Source organism: Carcharodon carcharias, chromosome 10 (assembly GCF_017639515.1).
Source record: "Carcharodon carcharias isolate sCarCar2 chromosome 10, sCarCar2.pri, whole genome shotgun sequence".
Lineage (NCBI taxonomy): Eukaryota > Metazoa > Chordata > Chondrichthyes > Lamniformes > Lamnidae > Carcharodon > Carcharodon carcharias.
In genome coordinates this window covers 38,301,719-38,320,233 of record NC_054476.1, presented here as the reverse complement: position 1 = coordinate 38,320,233, position 18,515 = coordinate 38,301,719, and the positions used below count along the sequence as shown (strand labels likewise).

Sequence of the window (18,515 nt, the reverse complement as noted above, 5' to 3'; positions counted from 1 at the left end):
TCTTGGCTGAGGGGTCTAGAGCCAGGAATCACAGTCTCAGGATATGGGTCAAGCCATTTAGGACTGAGATGAGATGGAATTTCTTCACTCAGAGGGTGGTGAATCTTTAGAATTCTTTGCCCAACAGGGCTGTGGAGGCTCAGTCGTTGAGTATGTTCACAGCTGAAACTGATAGATTTCTGCATATTAAGAACATCAAGGGATATGGGGATAGTGCAGGGAAATGGTGTTGAGACAGGAGATCAGCCATGATCTCATTGAATGGTGGAGTGGGCTTGAAGGGCTGAATGGCCTACTCCTACTCCTATTTCTTATGTTCGTAAATGAAATCTGGTGGGCGATTTATGGAGATCATCTCAGTAGGGCAATGAAAGCAATAAATCAGATAACTAGCATGGACTAGAAAGATCACGAAAGCAAATAAGTTGACCAGCATTCTATTACAATATAAAATCTTAAGCTAACTCCTGTTTAAGATAAATAACTTGATGGTCTGTTTTAAAGAATACCTCGATCTTTAGGCTTTAGTGTTCCATCCCTATTGATCACAACATCGGAACTGTCCATCAGTAAGACATCCTGTCCTGCTAGGATACTTCCTAGCACATCTGGTACAGATGTGGCTTCTGGTTCTGCCTCCTGGGCAACAACTGGAAATCTTCCATTCCTGTTACAATGATAAGATGTAATCTCTGTTTAAACATTCTCTGCCATAGGACTAAGGCGCATCTGACCGTTCTGTAAGGCTGACAGCAGAAAGTAGAGATTGTTCTAATTAGAGTTTTCAAGCTATTAGGAGACTCATGTGGCAACACACGTCTTCTAGAAGAACACAGAACTGCAAAGTCACTGCCCATCTACACAGACAGCCAAGTGTTCAATAATGCTGGCAGGATGTTCTTCTTTCAATAACTTTGATTGGGTACGAACTGCCAATGGGCTCCAAGGTCCTCAGTTTGAACACAGGAATTAGGGTTCAATTCACTGAGTCTAAAACTCAACAGATCAAGTCTAATGGCTACTATATGATTCAACATGGTACACCATCAACCCAACCAATCATCACAGACAGATAACAAACAACTTCTAGCTGGAATTATGAAAGGATCTGGTAGAGTAAATCAGAATAAAATAAAAGCAAAATACTGAAAATGCTGAAAATCTGAAATAAAAACAGAACATGCTAGAAAAACTCAGCAGGTCTGGCAGCATCTGTGGAGAGAGAAACAGAGTTAACATTTCAAGTCAAATCTGACATTGCGAAGAGGAGTCGTATTTGACTTGAAATGTTAACTCCGCTTCTCTTTTCACAGATGCTGTCAGACCTGCAGAGTAGATCAGGAGCCAGTTTCTATTGGCAGGAGAGTTGGTAAGCAGAGGGCACAGATTTAAGATAATTGGCAAAAAAGGGCAGAAATGAAAAAAAAAACATTTATACAGCAGATTATGATCTGGAATGCGCTTCCTGAAAAGGTGGCGGAAGCAGATTCACTTATAATTTTTGTTGTGATTATCTAGTTCATAATTCACATGTTTTGGAATATTACTTTTAGTTCCTGGGATATATCTTTCAGGTTGGAGGTTAAAGTATTAAGATGAATGGAAAAAGCCTGGTTAAGAAACTGGTAAACAACCCGAAGAAAGGCAAATCAAAGAAGCCTAGGCTTATCTTACAAGGTCAGAGTTGATGGCGAGAGAAGCCTAAATAGCTGACCCATTTCTGGACCTCTTGGTGGAGCCACGCTGTCTATCATTATCTCCACAAAAGAAGCTATAACTTAGTCTGGATCAATTCTGGGAAAGAGGGTCATAAAACTCTATTAGAGATAGAAATTATTCATTTGGGTTGCAGAATCAAAGAGATATTTTGAATGTAAAATAATTTGTTTGCAGGTGTGCTTGAACCACCCCAAAACATGTTATGGTGCCATAGTGATAGTAATTCAGGGTGGAGCCTTGGTTGGAGGGTATTATTTATCTGTTTAATTTATCTGTATGTGTTTACTGACAGAAGCAAGCAGTTCAGTTTTAGAATAGACAGCAGATGGAGTTTTGCTTTGATATAGACTTTATCACACCAGATTGAAAAAGCCAACAGGAGAAGATAGTCAGTTAGGCCTGCCCCTCAAGCAGAGAAAATACTAACTTCATGGCTTATTGTGTGGAATGCAGGTGGGGCTCTATCTCAGTTTGGGTTATGTGACAGAAAAGCAACTGGAAGATTTGCTCTAGCTTGCAGCTGATGGAAGAAATCTAGTGGTCCCCATAGGGCCTTGTGGCAGAAAGCAGCCAATATAATTAGCTTTAAAAGCTGTGGGAAGGCAGTTGGGTATCTGCTGGCAACCGGAACAAGGAGCTGAAGTATTCACAGATGAGGGGCCTGTAAAGAAAAAGTGGCGGGTCGTGTCCCAAAAAGATTAATGGAAGGATCCCAATAGAATCTTACCTCAGAAGATAGCTGGTACACTGAGGAGAATTAAAGTGAATTCCGGAGATCTGTGGCATATGTTTGTGTTGGTCCCAGGAAAAGTGAATGAACTTTCAAGGTTTCGTAAGATAAGGGTACTCTTATGAGGGTGGGGGAAAGTAAAAAATAGAACTGAGTTTTAGTCTTTATAAGTCTTTATAAGCTATAGTGTTAAGTTAGTGGTGCTTGCTTTGTTTATTTTCTCTTTACATATAATATAGCTTGTCTTTGCTTAAACCCATAAAATCTTTTGGCGTAGTTCTGTCAGTTAATTGCTGGGTGTTTGAATTTCTTCTTTAAATGTTAACGATCCCTAACAGAATCATAACTATTTCAAAAGCTAAGTTGAAAGATACTTTGAAAGGAAAAAAATTCACAGAGCTATGGGGATAGATCAGGGGAGCGGACTAATTGGATAACTCTTCCAAACAGTACAAGCAATTTCCTGTGCTGAATCATTCTATGATATTAAAATTAGGGTTTTTTTTTTCCATTGGGACCACTGCCACCAATTAGACTCCACAAATGGAGCCTAGGGTAACAGTCAACCTTGAATTTAAATATGTAGATACAATATTGTCAAAATATGTGCTGAGATCTGAGGTGATAAATAGAGAGTTGGTTGAGGAGAAGCAGATAGTGCCAACAATACTGAACATGAATTTTGCTTCAGTATATGCTAAAGTGAAAGATATTGAGAGATAATAAGCAACAGATTAAGTATTAACTGCAATACCATTCTTATTACTGAAACGTGGCTTAAAGGGCAGGCATGGTAGCTCAACATCCCTGGTTATGGGGTTTTCAGATGGGATAGAGATAAGGATAAAAATTGGGGGTATGGGGGCTAAGGCTGTTGCAATATTGGTTAAAGAGACAATGACAGCTATGAGGAGGAATGATATGTTAGAAGCAGAATCAACTGAAACCGTATGGGTTGAACTGAGGAACAAAAAAGGGGGCGATCACACCGATGAAAATATAGTATAGGTCCTCAAACAGAGGCAAATAGAAGCATAAATATGTAGGCAAATTGATGAGAAATGCAGAAACAAAAGGGCAGTAATAGCAGTGGACTTCAGCTATCCTAATATTAACTGGGAAAATTCATTGTAAAATGTATAGAGGGTGCAAAATTCTCAAAATGTATTCAGGAGAACATTTTTAGGATGGTAAAAGCAAGCCCAAAAAGAGAAGGGGCAGTTCTGGGCTTAGGTTTTAGGGAATGAAGCTGGGCAAATGGAAGGGGTATCAGTGAAAGAGCATTTTAGTGGTAGTGAGCATAATTTAGAGTTAGATTTGGAGTTGTTATGGGAAAGGATAAAGGTAGATCAGGAATAAAAGATTGAAATCAGGGAAAGGCCAATTTTAGTAAGCTATAAAGTGATTTGGCCGAAGTGGACTTGAAACAACTACTTGAAGGTAAATAAGTGCCAGAGCAGAGGGAGGGATTCAAGGAGGAGATAAAGAGGGTTCAGACAAATATGTTCCCACAAAAAAAGGGTGGGACTCCCACATCCAGACACCCCTTACATGTAAAAGAGCATAGAGAACAGGATACGGCAAAAATAGGGATGTATATGTCAGATGCCAAGAGCTCAATACCACTGAAAGCCGAGAGGAGTATAGAAAGTACAGGAGTGAAAATAAAAAGGAAATTAGGAAATCAAAGAGAGGGCATGAAAAAAGCATTGGCAAGTTAAATTAAGGAAATCCCAAAGATATTTTATAAACACATAATAAGCAAGATAATAACTAAGGAAAGAGTGAGACCAAAAAGATAAACTTGTGTGTGGAGGTGAAAGACATGAGCATGGTTCTTAATGAATACTTTGGGTCTGTTATCACAAGAGAGGGACAAAGCATAGATTATACTTAAGGGGAAGTGCAAAATATTGGATGGAATAAACAGAGTGAGGGAGAGAATATTAAAATGGTGAGGAACCTTGAAAATGGATAAATCACTAGGTTTGGATTTAATGATCCTAGGCCGTTAAGGGAAGCAAGGGAGGAAAATAACATCATTTTGCAATCCTCTCTGGCTAGAGGTGTGTTGCGGGAGGAAGTTAACATTTTACCATTGTTGCAAAGCAGATTAATTACAGACCAGTCAACCTAACTTCAGTGGTGGGCAAATTATTGGAAAAAAGCTCCGAGAGATGGTATAAAACATCATTTAGAGAGACATAAATTAATCAAGGACAGTCGGTATAGATTTAGGGAACGTCGTACCTGATTAATGATTTCCTTTTTTCAGCAAGTAACTAGGGGGAGGGTCAATGAGGGTAATGTGTTTGATGTAGTCTACATGGGTTTTAGCAAGACTTTTAACAAGGTCCAAAAAGGCAGACTGATCAGTAAGTTAAAAGCTTATGGGATTCAAAGGCAAGTGGCAATCTGAATCCAAAATTAGCTCAGTGACAGGAAGCAAAGGGTTATGGTCGATGAGTGTTTTTGTAACTGGAAGGTTGTTTCCTGTGGGATTCTGCAGGGCTCTCTGCTGTGTCCCTTACTGTTCATGGTATATATGATTGACTTAATGTGCAGATGGTGACTGTGTGGTTGATACTGAGGAAGAAAGCTGTAGACTGCAAGGAGATATTAATGAACTGGTCAGGTAGACAAGAAAGTGGCAAATGGAATTCAATCCAGAGAAATGTGAGGTAAAACATTTGAGAAGATCAGACAAAGCAAGGGAATAACGAATAAATAGTAGGATACTGCAAGTGTAGAGGAACAGAGGAACCTCAGAATATATTTATACTGAACCTGAAGGTAGCAGGACAGATAAATAAGTTGGTGAAGAAGTCATATGGCACAACTTCCTTAATTAGCCAAAACCGAGAGTGGGAGAGCAGGGAGGTTATGCTAGAACTGTATACAACACGTTAGTCGCAGCTAACTTGACATATGTGTTCACACTAGAGACCATACAGAAGACATTTACAAGGATGTGCCAGGAATGGAAAATTTTAGCTATGACAAAAGTTTGGATAGTTGGGGACTGTTTTCTTTGAAAGAGACCAGTAGAGATTTAATTGAGGATATTAAATTATGAGGGGCATATAAAGAGTGGATAGGAAAGATCTATTTTGGTTAGCAGAATAGGTCTGCTAATAAACAGGTGGCATAGGTTTAAAGTAGTTAGCAGAAGGACTAGGGGCAGTTGAGGAGAAATATTTTCACCCAGAGGGCAGTGTGGTCTGGAACTCACTTTATTAAAGTGGAGGCAGGAACCCTCATCACATTAAAAAAACACTTGAATATGCACTTTTGGAGCTGTAACTATGGATCAAGAGAAGATGGAATTTGGCTGGATTGTTCTTTTTGAATAGGCACATAAGTGATGGGCCGAATGGCCCTCTTCAGAGTTGTATATTTTTCTGTGTTACTGTGCAAGTTAGTTACAGGACAGTTTTGAAACCTGACATGATAAATTCAAGGAGCCAGAGGGAAATGGAAGCAGAGACCATAGAATTTATATGCCAAAGGTCTATTGAAGGTAGCTGGAGAATGTCCAACATAAGTCAAACAGTGAGACATGGTTAATCCGAGTAATCACAGGTCAGTTGACTTAATATGTGGGGCAGGAAAAATTTTGAAATCAGTATCGAAAGATGAAATTACTAAATATCCAAAACAAAGAAAATATTGCTGAAAAGAGAGACATATTGTTGAAGCTTTTTGTCTTGCACGCATCAGGAACAAACGCAAGAATACCAAATTTTAAACAATCACAACAATTTATACTAAAGGAGAAAAGAGTGATGACGGCAGTCGACTCTGATTGGCTGAGGTGCTGCCATGGAGAAAGCAACAGCCAAAGGAATGTTTGCTCATAATAAGTAGAATACAGACCATACTCATCCAGCCCGGACTTGCAAAACTCAAAACAAAATATTTACTACTACCTGTGATTCCACAATTGGATAGCACTTGGTGAAAAATCCTGAGTGTGCTGATTGTTACATAACCCATTTAAGATAATCAGTCGAGCTTGTAATGTGGCTCATTTACGCTTGCTGGAAGCAACATGCATTCATATGCAAAGAAAAGGAATATGTTCAAGCCCTGTGCCTTTTTTGAATCACCCAGGAGCTTGGGGAGCCCATTGCTTTCTCCATGGCAACAATGCGACCAGAGTCGACTTGCCAACTAATCAACACCCTTTTCCCCATTAGTATAAATTGTTGCGATCGTTTGAAATTTGGCATTCTTGCATTTGTCCTGACGATTGCAAGATGAAAAGCTTTGGCAACATGTCTCTCTTTACAGCAAGGGAGGGAGTTAAGGGGGATTGTCTAATGTTGGAGGAGAGGATAAGACAGGTTTTTTTAATATTCCTATTCTGAATAACCCTTTAACAAACCTCCAATCACAGTAACAATTCATCAATGGCATTTCCTACCTTGAGATTTTTACAGAGATGGGTCGGGCTACTGGCCGATGAGACCGCAGGGCTGAGCGGGAGAGAATTCTTCTTTTGTTGCTAAGAGGGGACCTGGGACTTGAAGTTTCCCTGTCCAAAGGTTCAGCAGCACTAAAAAGAACATTTATTTCTAAATTATTTAATTTCCTCATGAAGCCTAAAACATTGGTAATTTTACATTTAAAATGATATCCAAATTATAATGTAATTATAATTCTTATGTAAAAGGAAGCCCTGAGGAGCTTCATATAAGAAATAAGAACAGAAGTAGACCATTTGGATCATCAAGCCTGCATCCCTTTCAACACAATCATGGCTGACCTTCTGCCTCAATTCCCTTTCCTGCTTACACCCCATATCTCTAGATTTCCTGAGACACCAAAAACCCGTCCATCTTAGTCTTAAATATACCCAACAAAGGAGCATCCACAACCTTCTGCAGTAGGCAACCTGCCACCAGCAGACTCATCAACAACATCCTCCTCATGTACATATCCATGGTCTTATCCCCACCCTATCTCTTCATCCTCCTGAGACAGAGTCCAAGCACTTCAATTCTTTGACTATGGTCTCCTGAACATTCCCAAAGTTCCTGTGCTTCATTTCCAAATGCATAGCTTTCACCCCTCCTGGTTTTATGATCCCAACTGATGTTATTTCTGGACAAGTCAGATTCCAGGTTGGAACCTGGTTTGCTGGATCCTAACTTTTATTTTTTTTTTGTTTAAAAACGTGCAGAGAGGCAACTGAACAGTCACGGGAGTCAGCTGATGAATTTTTAACAAAAGAAGAAAACATTTATTAAACAAGAAAAGATGAACTACATTACAATACTTCTTCATCCACAACTATACCTTTACAGGTATATTCAGATTCGTAAGGAAAACATAAGTTACAAAAGCTATCTTATACTCTAATGTTCACAGTATGCACACAGTCCATGTAAACCAATAGGCGATCTGTGGTCAGGCACCACTCTCCGAAACCAAGTTTGAGATGCAACACCAAACAGATGCTATGGATCTCTCAGCACCCCGCCACCGCCACCCCGACCCCTGGCTCGTCACACCATGAGCCAACCAGTCTCATTAAACTCCCTCTTTCATATGAGCGTTTCCAATCTCCATTCTCCAAGAACTCGCTTTGGAATCTTTTCCCAAACGACGCTTCCTCTCAGGTGCCTTCCACAAGGATCCACTTCCAGAGTTCAAACTCTCCTTCCGATGTTCCTCTCCCCCCGATCGCCACTTGCATTCAACCTTTGGCTTCCATGCATTCTCTCTCAAATGTTCAGCTGTGCCAACAGAACACCCCACTACTTCATGTACCAATACAATAGAGTTACAGACCTTAGGCTATCTCCTTGGATCTTCTGGCTTCTCGCAAGCCTATTTTGCTTTAAGCCTGCATCCTGTAGCTTTCTCCCTTTAAGCTTAGAGCCTTTCTCTGTTCCTCACTCTTAATTTCACATAACAGGACCCCTCTTCTTCTGTTCTTTGGGGAAACCTGCTTCCTGCAGCTCCCTCCTGTCCAGCTTCTCCTAGCTTCTGTTTCCAACTTTATTTTGGAATTTGCTATCTGTGCGTCTCCTATGATGTTTCTGTTGGCAACTCTTTTTGACTGAACTGAAACTACTTTCCTTGTGTTTCCCTAGTTCTCTGAGGGGGCTTCCTGGTGCTAGGCAACAGCCCAGTGTTTTCTACCTTGTGTTTGTTTTAACTCCTCTTCAAGAGTCATAAAACCTAATTCAAATGTAGGCATCTTTTGAAGTGAAACTAAAAACTCAAGTTCCCCCTTTAACTCAAATTACAGAAACACAAATTAAACTTAAAGATATACCTTATTCCAATCACACACAAATACAAATGTAATTTACTTAAAATATCTCTAACTCCTAACACCCCTCCCCTTGAAAGAAAGAAAGAAAGCTTCACAACAGTGAAGGTTTCTTTACAATGGCCTTACATCCGCTTCATGCAAATTTATCATAAACATCTAACAATAGCTTATTACAGTCTATACAAATGAATTTTCCATCTCATTTTACAACTACACATCACACTGTACAATTACAAAAATATACTTAAAGTCAATAAATTTAACAAGATTAGCAGAATTTGTACATCATAGCATTATCATAACTCAAGTCGTGTGTTTCGTTTTCCTCTTACTCTGTCTTTAACACAGCAAAGAATGTTTCACTTAAGTCCACAGTCCAATTGTCCTTTTCATTAGCTGTAGATGTAATTCCAACCTCATTTTCCAAATTCAAATGTGGTAAATTCTCATTTCGATTTAGCAAAGTTAAAATTTTCTGCATTAACATCTCATTTCTTCCCTGATCAAAATCTCTATTTGCTGTTTCAAAGATATTGAGATTTTTTTGCATTCAGACAAAAGGGTTTTGTACTCCTGCTTGGTTTGATCTTTAAACTTTTTATGATCTCGTTGTTTCGCCCAATCCCGCTTTGAACAGGTCTTTTCCACTTCTTTTTGAGCAATGTCAATCACTTTCTCCCTCTGGAATTTCATAGTTCGTTCCAACCCTTCAATTCTTTTGCATAATTTAAGAACTATAACAGTGCACTCCTCAGCAGGTTTTGAATGGTCTTTTCAAACTATCCACTTGCCTGGATTCCAATTGTTGCATTTTGTGCATTGGCACCGCAAGCACTTGTAAATCAGCGTGTCTGGTCATTGACCTTTCCAGACCATTTCCAATTTCAGTCCTTTTTGTTGACAATTCTTAAGTTCCAATTCTGCATGCACATGAGCTGTTTTCACATTGTCCATTACTAAAGTTGATACATCAGTAACATTACTTGCATCAGTTTTCTGCTCAACTGAACAAGTCGGCAAGAACTTTTTATTCACAGGAACACCTTCAGAACTGTGACCCTCCATACCATACATCTTCTCTAGCATTTTCTCCAGTTTGCTTCAGCGTTCAAGAATCGCATTGCTCTTTTCACAATGATGTTCTAACAGTTCGTTAGTTTATTTTTAATCTGTATTCAATCAATTATTCTGATTTACCAATAATTCCTTTTCTTGTTCAAGGCAATTTCAATTATATTTCATAGAGACTACTGATGCTTGAAGTTCATCAAGTTTTAACTGAATATTGACCTTTGTTAAATTTGCTTCTACAAGTTTATCATTTAGATATCATTTAGACATTCCAAGTCCTCAGTCAAGTATTTTAATTTCTGTGGCTGATCCTCAATTGTTCTCACCAATTCTCTTTTTACATTAGCAAACTCCTCTTTTACTCATGAAATTTGGTTTTCTACATTAATCAGGGTTTCCTTCAATTGCTTGTTATCGGCATAAAGAATTTAATTTTTGACCACAGTAATTGTTGAGATCAGCATGATCAACCGCCTGCTGCAATACATACGTTGCCACATCTCAATCTCCACTAGCCAAATCATTATCCAGAATAAAATTGACCCCTTCAGGAGGTGATCTAGGAATATTCCCACCATAACAATTCCGTTTACAAAGTTACTTTGTAAGTTGACTCTCAGGTTCATCAATTCCATTAATACCCCTTATTAATGCTTTTTCCATTATAAAACTGCCTGGAACACAAATTGTATCATCAGCCACCATCGATGACTGATCTGCCCAAGTATCTCTCAAAATTTTGATCTGTTAACTTATTTTGTTGGAGGAGTAAGGGAACACTTCTCCCTTCGAAACAAAACATCCAAACCTTCTAATAGCCTGACTTCCTTAACCAGTATTCAAAGAAAAATTCTCTGGACTATCCTGAATCATATCCCCCTTTACTGTTAGTTCTCAGGGAATATGTTTCACCTGTACCACTGCTACAGTTTTAACAACCACTTTCTTTTCTGATGCAATCTTTCCTGAGCATTCCTTAGGCTTTCCTACTATGCAATAGGTTTACCATTTAATTTCCAGCAATCTGCCCAAAAATGTCCCACCTTGTTTCAATGGAAACGCTTAGGCCTTTGAATGTCACTGCCACCCTTACCACCTTCCTTTCTGGTCTGAGGAAGAATTTCCTGGGAATTCCCAGCTGTCCCTTCTCTTCCCTGGCTACTTGCTTTCCTTTCACCTTCCCACCTTCTATCCTTCTTGGGTTTGTGGGGATGATGGAAAAAGGCTTTAGATCTATGGACCAGTTTATAATCATCGGCCATCTCTGTTGCTTGTCTAGCTGTTTTAACCCTCTGGTCTTCAACATGGGTTCTAACTACCGAAGGAAGTGGATCTTTAAATTCTTCCAAGAGAATTATTTCCCTAAGAGCTTCATACATTGTCTCTACTTTGATGCCTGTATCCAATGGTCAAAATTATTTTACCCTCTCGAACTCAATATAGGTCTGCCCAGGCTGTTTCCTTGTTTTCTGAAATTTCTGCCTGTATGCCCCAGGGACCAATTCATATGCACTAAGAATAGCCTTTTTCACTACATCATACTCCACAGATACCTCTTCTGACAGCGATGCATTTACCTCATGAGCTCTATACACCAGCCTACTCTGTAAGAACAATGTCCAGATTTCCTTAGGCCACTTCATTTGCTTAGTCACATTTTCAAATGAGATAAAGAATGCCTGTAGATCCCTTTTGTGAAACTTTGGAAGAGATTGTACAAATTTAAACATCTCCCCACTAGGCTTTAGGTTGGAGGTGGTTGTTTCACCATCAGAGCCATCCTCTGCATCTGAGGTCTCTCTTTTTTTAAAAGTCCAGCTTTTTAAGCCAGCATTCCATTTTTCGTTCCTTCTCTCTTTCCTCCATTGCTAACTTCTCCCTCTGGAGGTCAAGTTCTCTTATCCTATCTCGCTCTCTTCCTCTCTCCTGCCTTTCTGCTTGCTCCCTTTGAAACGCACTCCCCTTTTCCTTTTCTTGTGCCTCTAATTCAAGTTTTTTCAGTTGTTTTTCATATTCAAGTTGCTTCATTCGCAACTGGATCTTTGCTAATTCAATTGACTCAACCCCAGAGAACATGGTCTATCTGGCATCCCTTCCAGTTTCAAATGCTGCGCTATTGTCACAACTATGTCTGCTTTCTTCGCCCCTAGGGGTAATTCTAACTCCAGTTTATCTGCCAATTCCATTAACTTACTCTTGGTTAATTTCTGTAAACCAGTCAGGGTTACATTTTCTATCTGTAAAAAAGTCTTAACAACTCCAAAGCCATTTCAAATTCCAACCCATATAATATACCTCACAGCAACACCAATTCCTATGTCCAGTACCTCCACGTAATCGTTTTTTAAGAATTCACAGATCCCACCAAAAATCAAAGATTTCCAATCCCACAAAAGATCCTACTTTTATAACAATAATCCTGGACAAGCCCCCACCATGATCCCAGCTGGTTTACTACTGGACAAGTCAGATCCTAGGGTGGAACCTCGTTTGATAGATCCTAACTTTAATTTTTTGTTTAAAAACGTGGAGGGCAGCTACTGAACAGAGTCACAGGAGTCAGCTGATGAGCTTTTAATAAAAAGAAACATTTATTAAACAAGAAAAGTTGAACTATATTACTATGCTCCTTCACCCACAACTATACCTTTACAGATATATTCAGATTAATAAGGATAACACAAGTTACAAAAGCTATCTTATACTCAAGTGTCCACAGTAAGTACATAGCCCATGTAAACTAATAGGCAAGCTGTGGTCAGGCACCACTCTCTGAAACCAAGTGACAGATGCAACACCAAACAGATGATATGGATCTCTCAGCAACTGCCCCCCCCCAGATGCTTGTCACACCATGAGCCAACCAGTCTCACTGAACTCCCTCTTTCACACGCAGAGAGGTAATTCTGTTTTTGTTTTCCCTCTTTCACACAAATGTTTCCAATCTCCATTCTCCAAGAACTTGCTTTCTTCCAAACTGACGCTTCCTCTCAGGTGCCTTCCACAAGGATCCACCTCCAGTGTTTTGAACTCTCCTTTTGATGTTCCTCTCCCCTGGATTGCCATGTGCATTCAACCTTTGCCTTCCATGCACTCTCTCTCTCTCTCTCTCAAACACTCAGCCATGCCAACAGAACACCATTGCCTCACATGCCCGTAGAATAGAATTACAGATCTTCAGCTGCCTCCTTGGATCTCTGGCTTCTTGAAAGTCTATTTTACCTTAAGCCTGCATCCTGCAGCTTTCTCCCTTTAAGCTTGGAGCCTTTCTCTGCTCCTCACTCTTGACTTCACTTAACAGGACCTTTTCCAGATTCCCGTTCTTTCCCTTTGACTAGAACATCTTCTCACGATATTCCTTCTTCTGTTCTTTGGGGAAATCTGCTTCCTGCAGCTCCCTCTTGCCCAGCTTCTCCTAGCTCCTATTTCCAACTTTAGTTTGGGACTTGCTCTCTGTCCCTCTCCTATGCTGCTTCTGATGGCAACTCTTTTCAACTGAACTGAAGCTACTTTCCCTGTGTTTTCCTTGTCTCTGTGTAGGCCTCCTGATGCTAAGCAACAGCCCAGTTTTTTTCTACTTTCTGTTTGTTTTAACTTCCTTTCAGGAGTCATAAAACCTAATTAAAATTTTAAAGTGAAACTAAAACTCAAGTTCCCCCTTTCTTAACACGCAAATGACAGAAACACAAATTAAACTTAAAGATATACCTTATTCCAACAAATACAAATATATCTTACTTAAACTATCTCTAGTTCATAACACTGGCTGTGCTCTTGAAACCTCTCCCTGCGGCATCAGCCTAGGTTTTGCATTCAAAAGTCGAGAAGCATCTTAGAAGATTCACACCAATGGAAAACTAACCTTTCAAAAGGATCCAGGTCATTGGGATCACCATACACAGATAATGAAGCTGCTCCAATATCTGTTCGCATAGTCCTCAGGGAAGGCTCCAGTGGCCTGTACATGGAAGGAACTGAAATCCCATTTACGGGCTTACCAAGGCCAAGATTCTTTGCAATGCGTGAGCGTGCTGTGACACTTGGTTTAATCTATTTAAAAACACAAAAATGTTACCCGACATTTGACTGAAAACTCAGAACTACAATACAGAACAGCAGCAATGTTGCTCTCACCGCCTTCTTCATTCCCCTCCTTCTCTTCACTTTTCTCCTACGCTTTCGCTTTCCGCTGACCTTAGTTCCAGATGTCAGGCTGGTTTTGCTGAGAGGTTTCTTTGCTCCAAACCTTTTCTTCTTTTTACCTGGAGAGACCCCAGTTAGAACACGTCTCAAGTCAACACTTACAGCTTGCGTGAGTGGCAACTACAAGGCTAGAAATTAGTCTTTACACCAATTTCCATTCTGTGGCATAGAAATGCAGAGTTAGGCACACTTAAAATACACTCTTTTCATACCCATCTCCTGCTCCCTACCACCCTCCCCCTGCTCCCAATCCCATTCCAGGTTATGGACATTAATCTTTCCACATAACCCTTCAGAGAATCTGAGCTTCACTGGCTAGTAAGTTTGGATAGGATAAATAAGAGAAGGCCTCAGTGAAATATCTAAAATATTAAAGAGATATGAATGTCGTACTTGGGAATAATGATCTGCTAAACATTAAGAAGGAGTCAAAGGAAATAAATGAAAATTAGAGAAAATAAATTACACAAGCAAAAAAAGTTTGGAACAATCTATTGTTGGACTGGTTGGGCCAAATACCGATTGTGTTTCTGTGCTGTGTATTCTATGTAATATTGAAACAGAGTAATCAAGACAACAACTTTGGGCATAAATACAGTAAGTAGCAGCTAATGTACACAGTTTGGGCTTTGCTGAGACAATTAATGGCCGAGTGGGACGGGCTTTGACGGGAAAGCCGATGGCCGAGTGGGACGGGCTTTGACAGGAGAGCCGATGGCCAAGTGGGATGGGCTTTGATGGGAAAACCAATGGCCGAGTGGGACGGGCTTTGACGGGAGAGCTGATGGCCGAGTGGGATGGGCTTTGACGGGAGAGCCAATGGCCGAGTGGGATGGGCTTTGACGGGAGAGCCGATGGCCGAGTGGGATGAGCTTTGACAGGAGAGCAGATGGCCGAGTGGGATGGGCTTTGATGGGAAAACCAATGGCCGAGTGGGACGGGCTTTGACGGGAGAGCTGATGGCCGAGTGGGATGGGCTTTGACGGGAGAGCCAATGGCCGAGTGGGATGGGCTTTGACGGGAGAGCCGATGGCCGAGTGGGATGAGCTTTGACAGGAGAGCAGATGGCCGAGTGGGATGGGCTTTGAAGGGAGAGCTGATGGCCGAGAGGGACGGGCTTTGACGGGAGAGCTGATGGCCGAGAGGGACGGGCTTTGACGGGAGAGCTGATGGCTGAGGGACAGGCTTTGAAGGGAGAGCCGATGGCCGAGTGGTATGGGCTTTGATGGGAGAGCCGATGGCCGAGTGGGACGGGCTTTGACGGGAGAGCTGATGGCCGAGTGGGACGGGCTTTGATGGGAGAGCTGATGGCCGAGTGGGATGGGCTTTGATGGGAGAGCCGATGGCCGAGTGGGACGGGCTTTGACGGGAGAGCTGATGGCCGAGTGGGATGGGCTTTGATGGGAGAGCCGTTGGCTAAGTGGGACGGGCTTTGACGGGAGAGTCTATGGCTCTGTTGGGAGAGTTAATGATGGGGAGGAATGGGAATGCTTAAGTGCAGGAGGCACTGGTTTTTTTATTCGTGACATTTTGTATGCATGAAGCTAATCACTATTACCTGTTCTTTTTCTACGTTTCTTTGTGCTTCGAGTTCGTGGAGTGAGGGGCCGATGATACACGGCTGTGTTTAAGCCTGCGACGACTGTTTCAATAGTTTCATCCAGCAGACTCGCATTCATCAGGTACTGTGGTACATGCTGCAGGTAAAAACCAACATAGTAATAACAAAACCCCAAGCACATTTTTATTTTGTATCGCTCAGTGCATCCCAGCAGTTGTAAACAAGCTCATGTCATCATTTTTTTTGGTATGACACAGTGCGACGATTGATAAAGAACATGAACCTCTTGTAAATTCCATGATACCGAGACGCGTATAATAACCTTAATGGGTTTGATCAAAAATAAAGAAGCTTGGATCACTTAGCACAAATCGTGCTTTGCCCCTCTAATAATGCAAGGCTGAAGCATTTCCAACCATGTTCTGCCAGAAGTGTTGAGTTGGCCGATTAATTGGTGAAGACACGATAATTAACTTGCATGGTTGTCTAACCCGGTTAGGGTCAGGAATAGGAGTGGATATCACAGCAATTGTAATTCTCCAGGGTAAACTATGAAGAGGAGTCAGTGATATAAGTGAACCTATGGCCCTGTGTGAGTCACTGCCTTCGAGTAAACTGAATTCAAATACAAAGAAAATAAATTACCATCTCACTTGGAACTCAATACACTGCTGTAATGTCAGGATGAGATATTTGAGGCAACTGAAGTTCTAAGAACTGTCACTATCTAAAAGGATTTTACATGACCAAAGAAATGACAATTATAAAGGTACCTAGTTGGCTTACAAAAGGAACCTATTATAAAGGCCCAGATTTTGCAGTAATAATGACAGCAAAACAGTGTGTTCACCATCATTATTCTTCTAAAACTGACAGCAACTTCTGGAATCCACACATGTGTAGGATAACATGAAAATGCAGAAGCTGCTATCAGTGATTCTACACCTGCTCATAGTGTGAAGGAATCTATGTTTCCAATTTGTTTCTCTGTACTTTCTGTTTAGAGGCCATGCCCTGGTTAAGGAACTACAACTCCCGGCATACCTGGGGCAATGACACAAGCGCACAGTGTGGTGGGGGGCAGGCTGCGCATGCTCGGTTCCAGGTTCCCTTTGATGACTGTGCAGATTGTGTGAAAAGAATGACCAGGGTTTTGGCACAGAAACCCGACCACAGGAACTGGGGGATGCGCAAAAAGGAACCCATGGGACAAGTTTAATCAGAAGCTGAAGAGGCTGCAGAAGGTCTTTAGCTCCGTGCAGCGAAGGCTCAGAAAAGCCCATGGGGTGCTGAGTTCAGAGAACCCCAAGAGCAGTCGATAGTTCCATGTTGTTTGGGGGTTGGGGCTCAGAGAAGCCCAGGAGCAGTTGATAGCTCCGTGCTGTTTGGGGGTTGGGGCTCAGAGAAGCTGTCTGCTCTGTGAAGCTGGAAGTTGGGACAAAGAGAAACCTGTGGTAAGCAGTAGTTGTCTGTTCAGTACAGATAAATAGCTGTGATTGATACAGGATGCAGCATGGATAACCCAATGGGAAGCAGCCTCTGAAGAAGTGATTGAGTGCCTGGAAGGTGAGCAGTTGTTGGGGGTGTCTGAGCTGGAATCCAGTTGCCTGACAACTCAATGCAGGCAGAAGATGCAAGAGGGCTTCAAGGCTGAGTTGGAGTTGCGGTCGAGGGAAATCAGACTAGATTCTGGAAAGAGGGGAGCTGAAATCCCTCATGACGAAGACTAGCTTTAAAGAATTTTTGCAGCTCACAGTAATCATTGGCATCTGGGTGAGCTGCTGAGAAAATGTGCGTGTCTGTCTTAGTCGTATTTACCATTTAATGTGCAGTTTGTGGTGTGTTCGACCTCAGCTTGCCCATTAATTCATGTTTACCTCATGTTAATTTTGGGTGTTGGAGTATAAGCTAGACAGAATTGACTATTTGCTTTGTTGAAAGTTGGTTTGTAAAAAAAATTCTGTTTGTTTAAAACCATGGAATCTTGTGGCTTTATTCTCTTAGTAAGTAACTGGTATTTCAAATTTCATCTACTTTACAACACAAGTTGCTGGTCTCTAACTGGATCAGAGCAGTAGGATATGCAATTGAAGTCCCCAGGCTACAATCAATTAAACATCATTGAAATGACAAGAACTTCCCCTTTTATGCTATAATATCACTATTAAAACGCCCAAAAAGATCTCCCCTTGTTAATGAAGTGAAACTGATATTTTAACGGTGTGCTAAGTCATAACTACAGTTGAAGAAACTATCTGGGCCTATATTTGGATAATATTAAATTTTTCCATTTTGGTAAAAATTCCAAGTTTAAATTTTTTTTTTGAAGTTTATGATATTTCAGCTTCTAATATGTATTTCCCAATCTTTACTTCAGTCTTCGTAAAAGTTAATTAAAAGTGAAAAATAATCAGTCCATTTTACTTCCTGGTTTGCTGTCTGTGAGAATACTTCAAAGTGATTGGCTGCTTATCCTGCTTGATGGCATTAATATTACTATGCGACTGGCAAGCCCCTTAACTTGGCACCAGATTCAAGCATCAAAAAAAGTGAAAACTATGCCACAAAGATTGCTAGATTTTTGTAGGCATCTTTTTTGGACATTAAAGACAAGTGCCATTGTTTTGCTGCTGACCTCAAAACCCAGACCACAAATTCACAACAGCCATAATTTCTTTAATACATCATTACTTGAGTTTCTGGGTTAGGCGATGGCATTATGGTATTGTCGCTAGACTAGTAATCCAGAGGCCCAGGGTAATGCTCTGGGGACTGGGTTTGAATCCCACCAGGGCAGATGGTGGAACTTGAATTCACTGAAAATCTGGAATTAAAAGTCTAATGATGAGCATGAAACCATTGCCAATCATTGCAAAAACCCATCTGGTTCATTAATGTACTTTAGGGAAGGAAATCTGTCATCCTTACCTGGTCTGGTCTACATG

At 40.9% G+C, this 18,515-nt stretch overlaps 1 protein-coding gene across 3 annotated transcripts in view; it reads right to left on the bottom strand.

Annotated features, from left to right (window-relative positions):
• The window catches only part of phrf1 (PHD and ring finger domains 1), a 97,311-nt gene that overhangs the window by 30,779 nt on the left and 48,017 nt on the right, over nt 1–18,515 (bottom strand). For all 3 annotated transcript variants that reach the window (XM_041198081.1, XM_041198083.1, XM_041198082.1), the window contains exons 9-13: nt 15,568–15,706; nt 13,941–14,068; nt 13,669–13,856; nt 6,876–7,007; nt 510–667 (exon numbers count right to left, since the gene is read on the bottom strand). In XM_041198081.1, the coding sequence (XP_041054015.1) occupies nt 510–667; nt 6,876–7,007; nt 13,669–13,856; nt 13,941–14,068; nt 15,568–15,706 (745 nt within the window). The remainder of the gene's footprint in view (nt 1–509; nt 668–6,875; nt 7,008–13,668; nt 13,857–13,940; nt 14,069–15,567; nt 15,707–18,515) is intronic.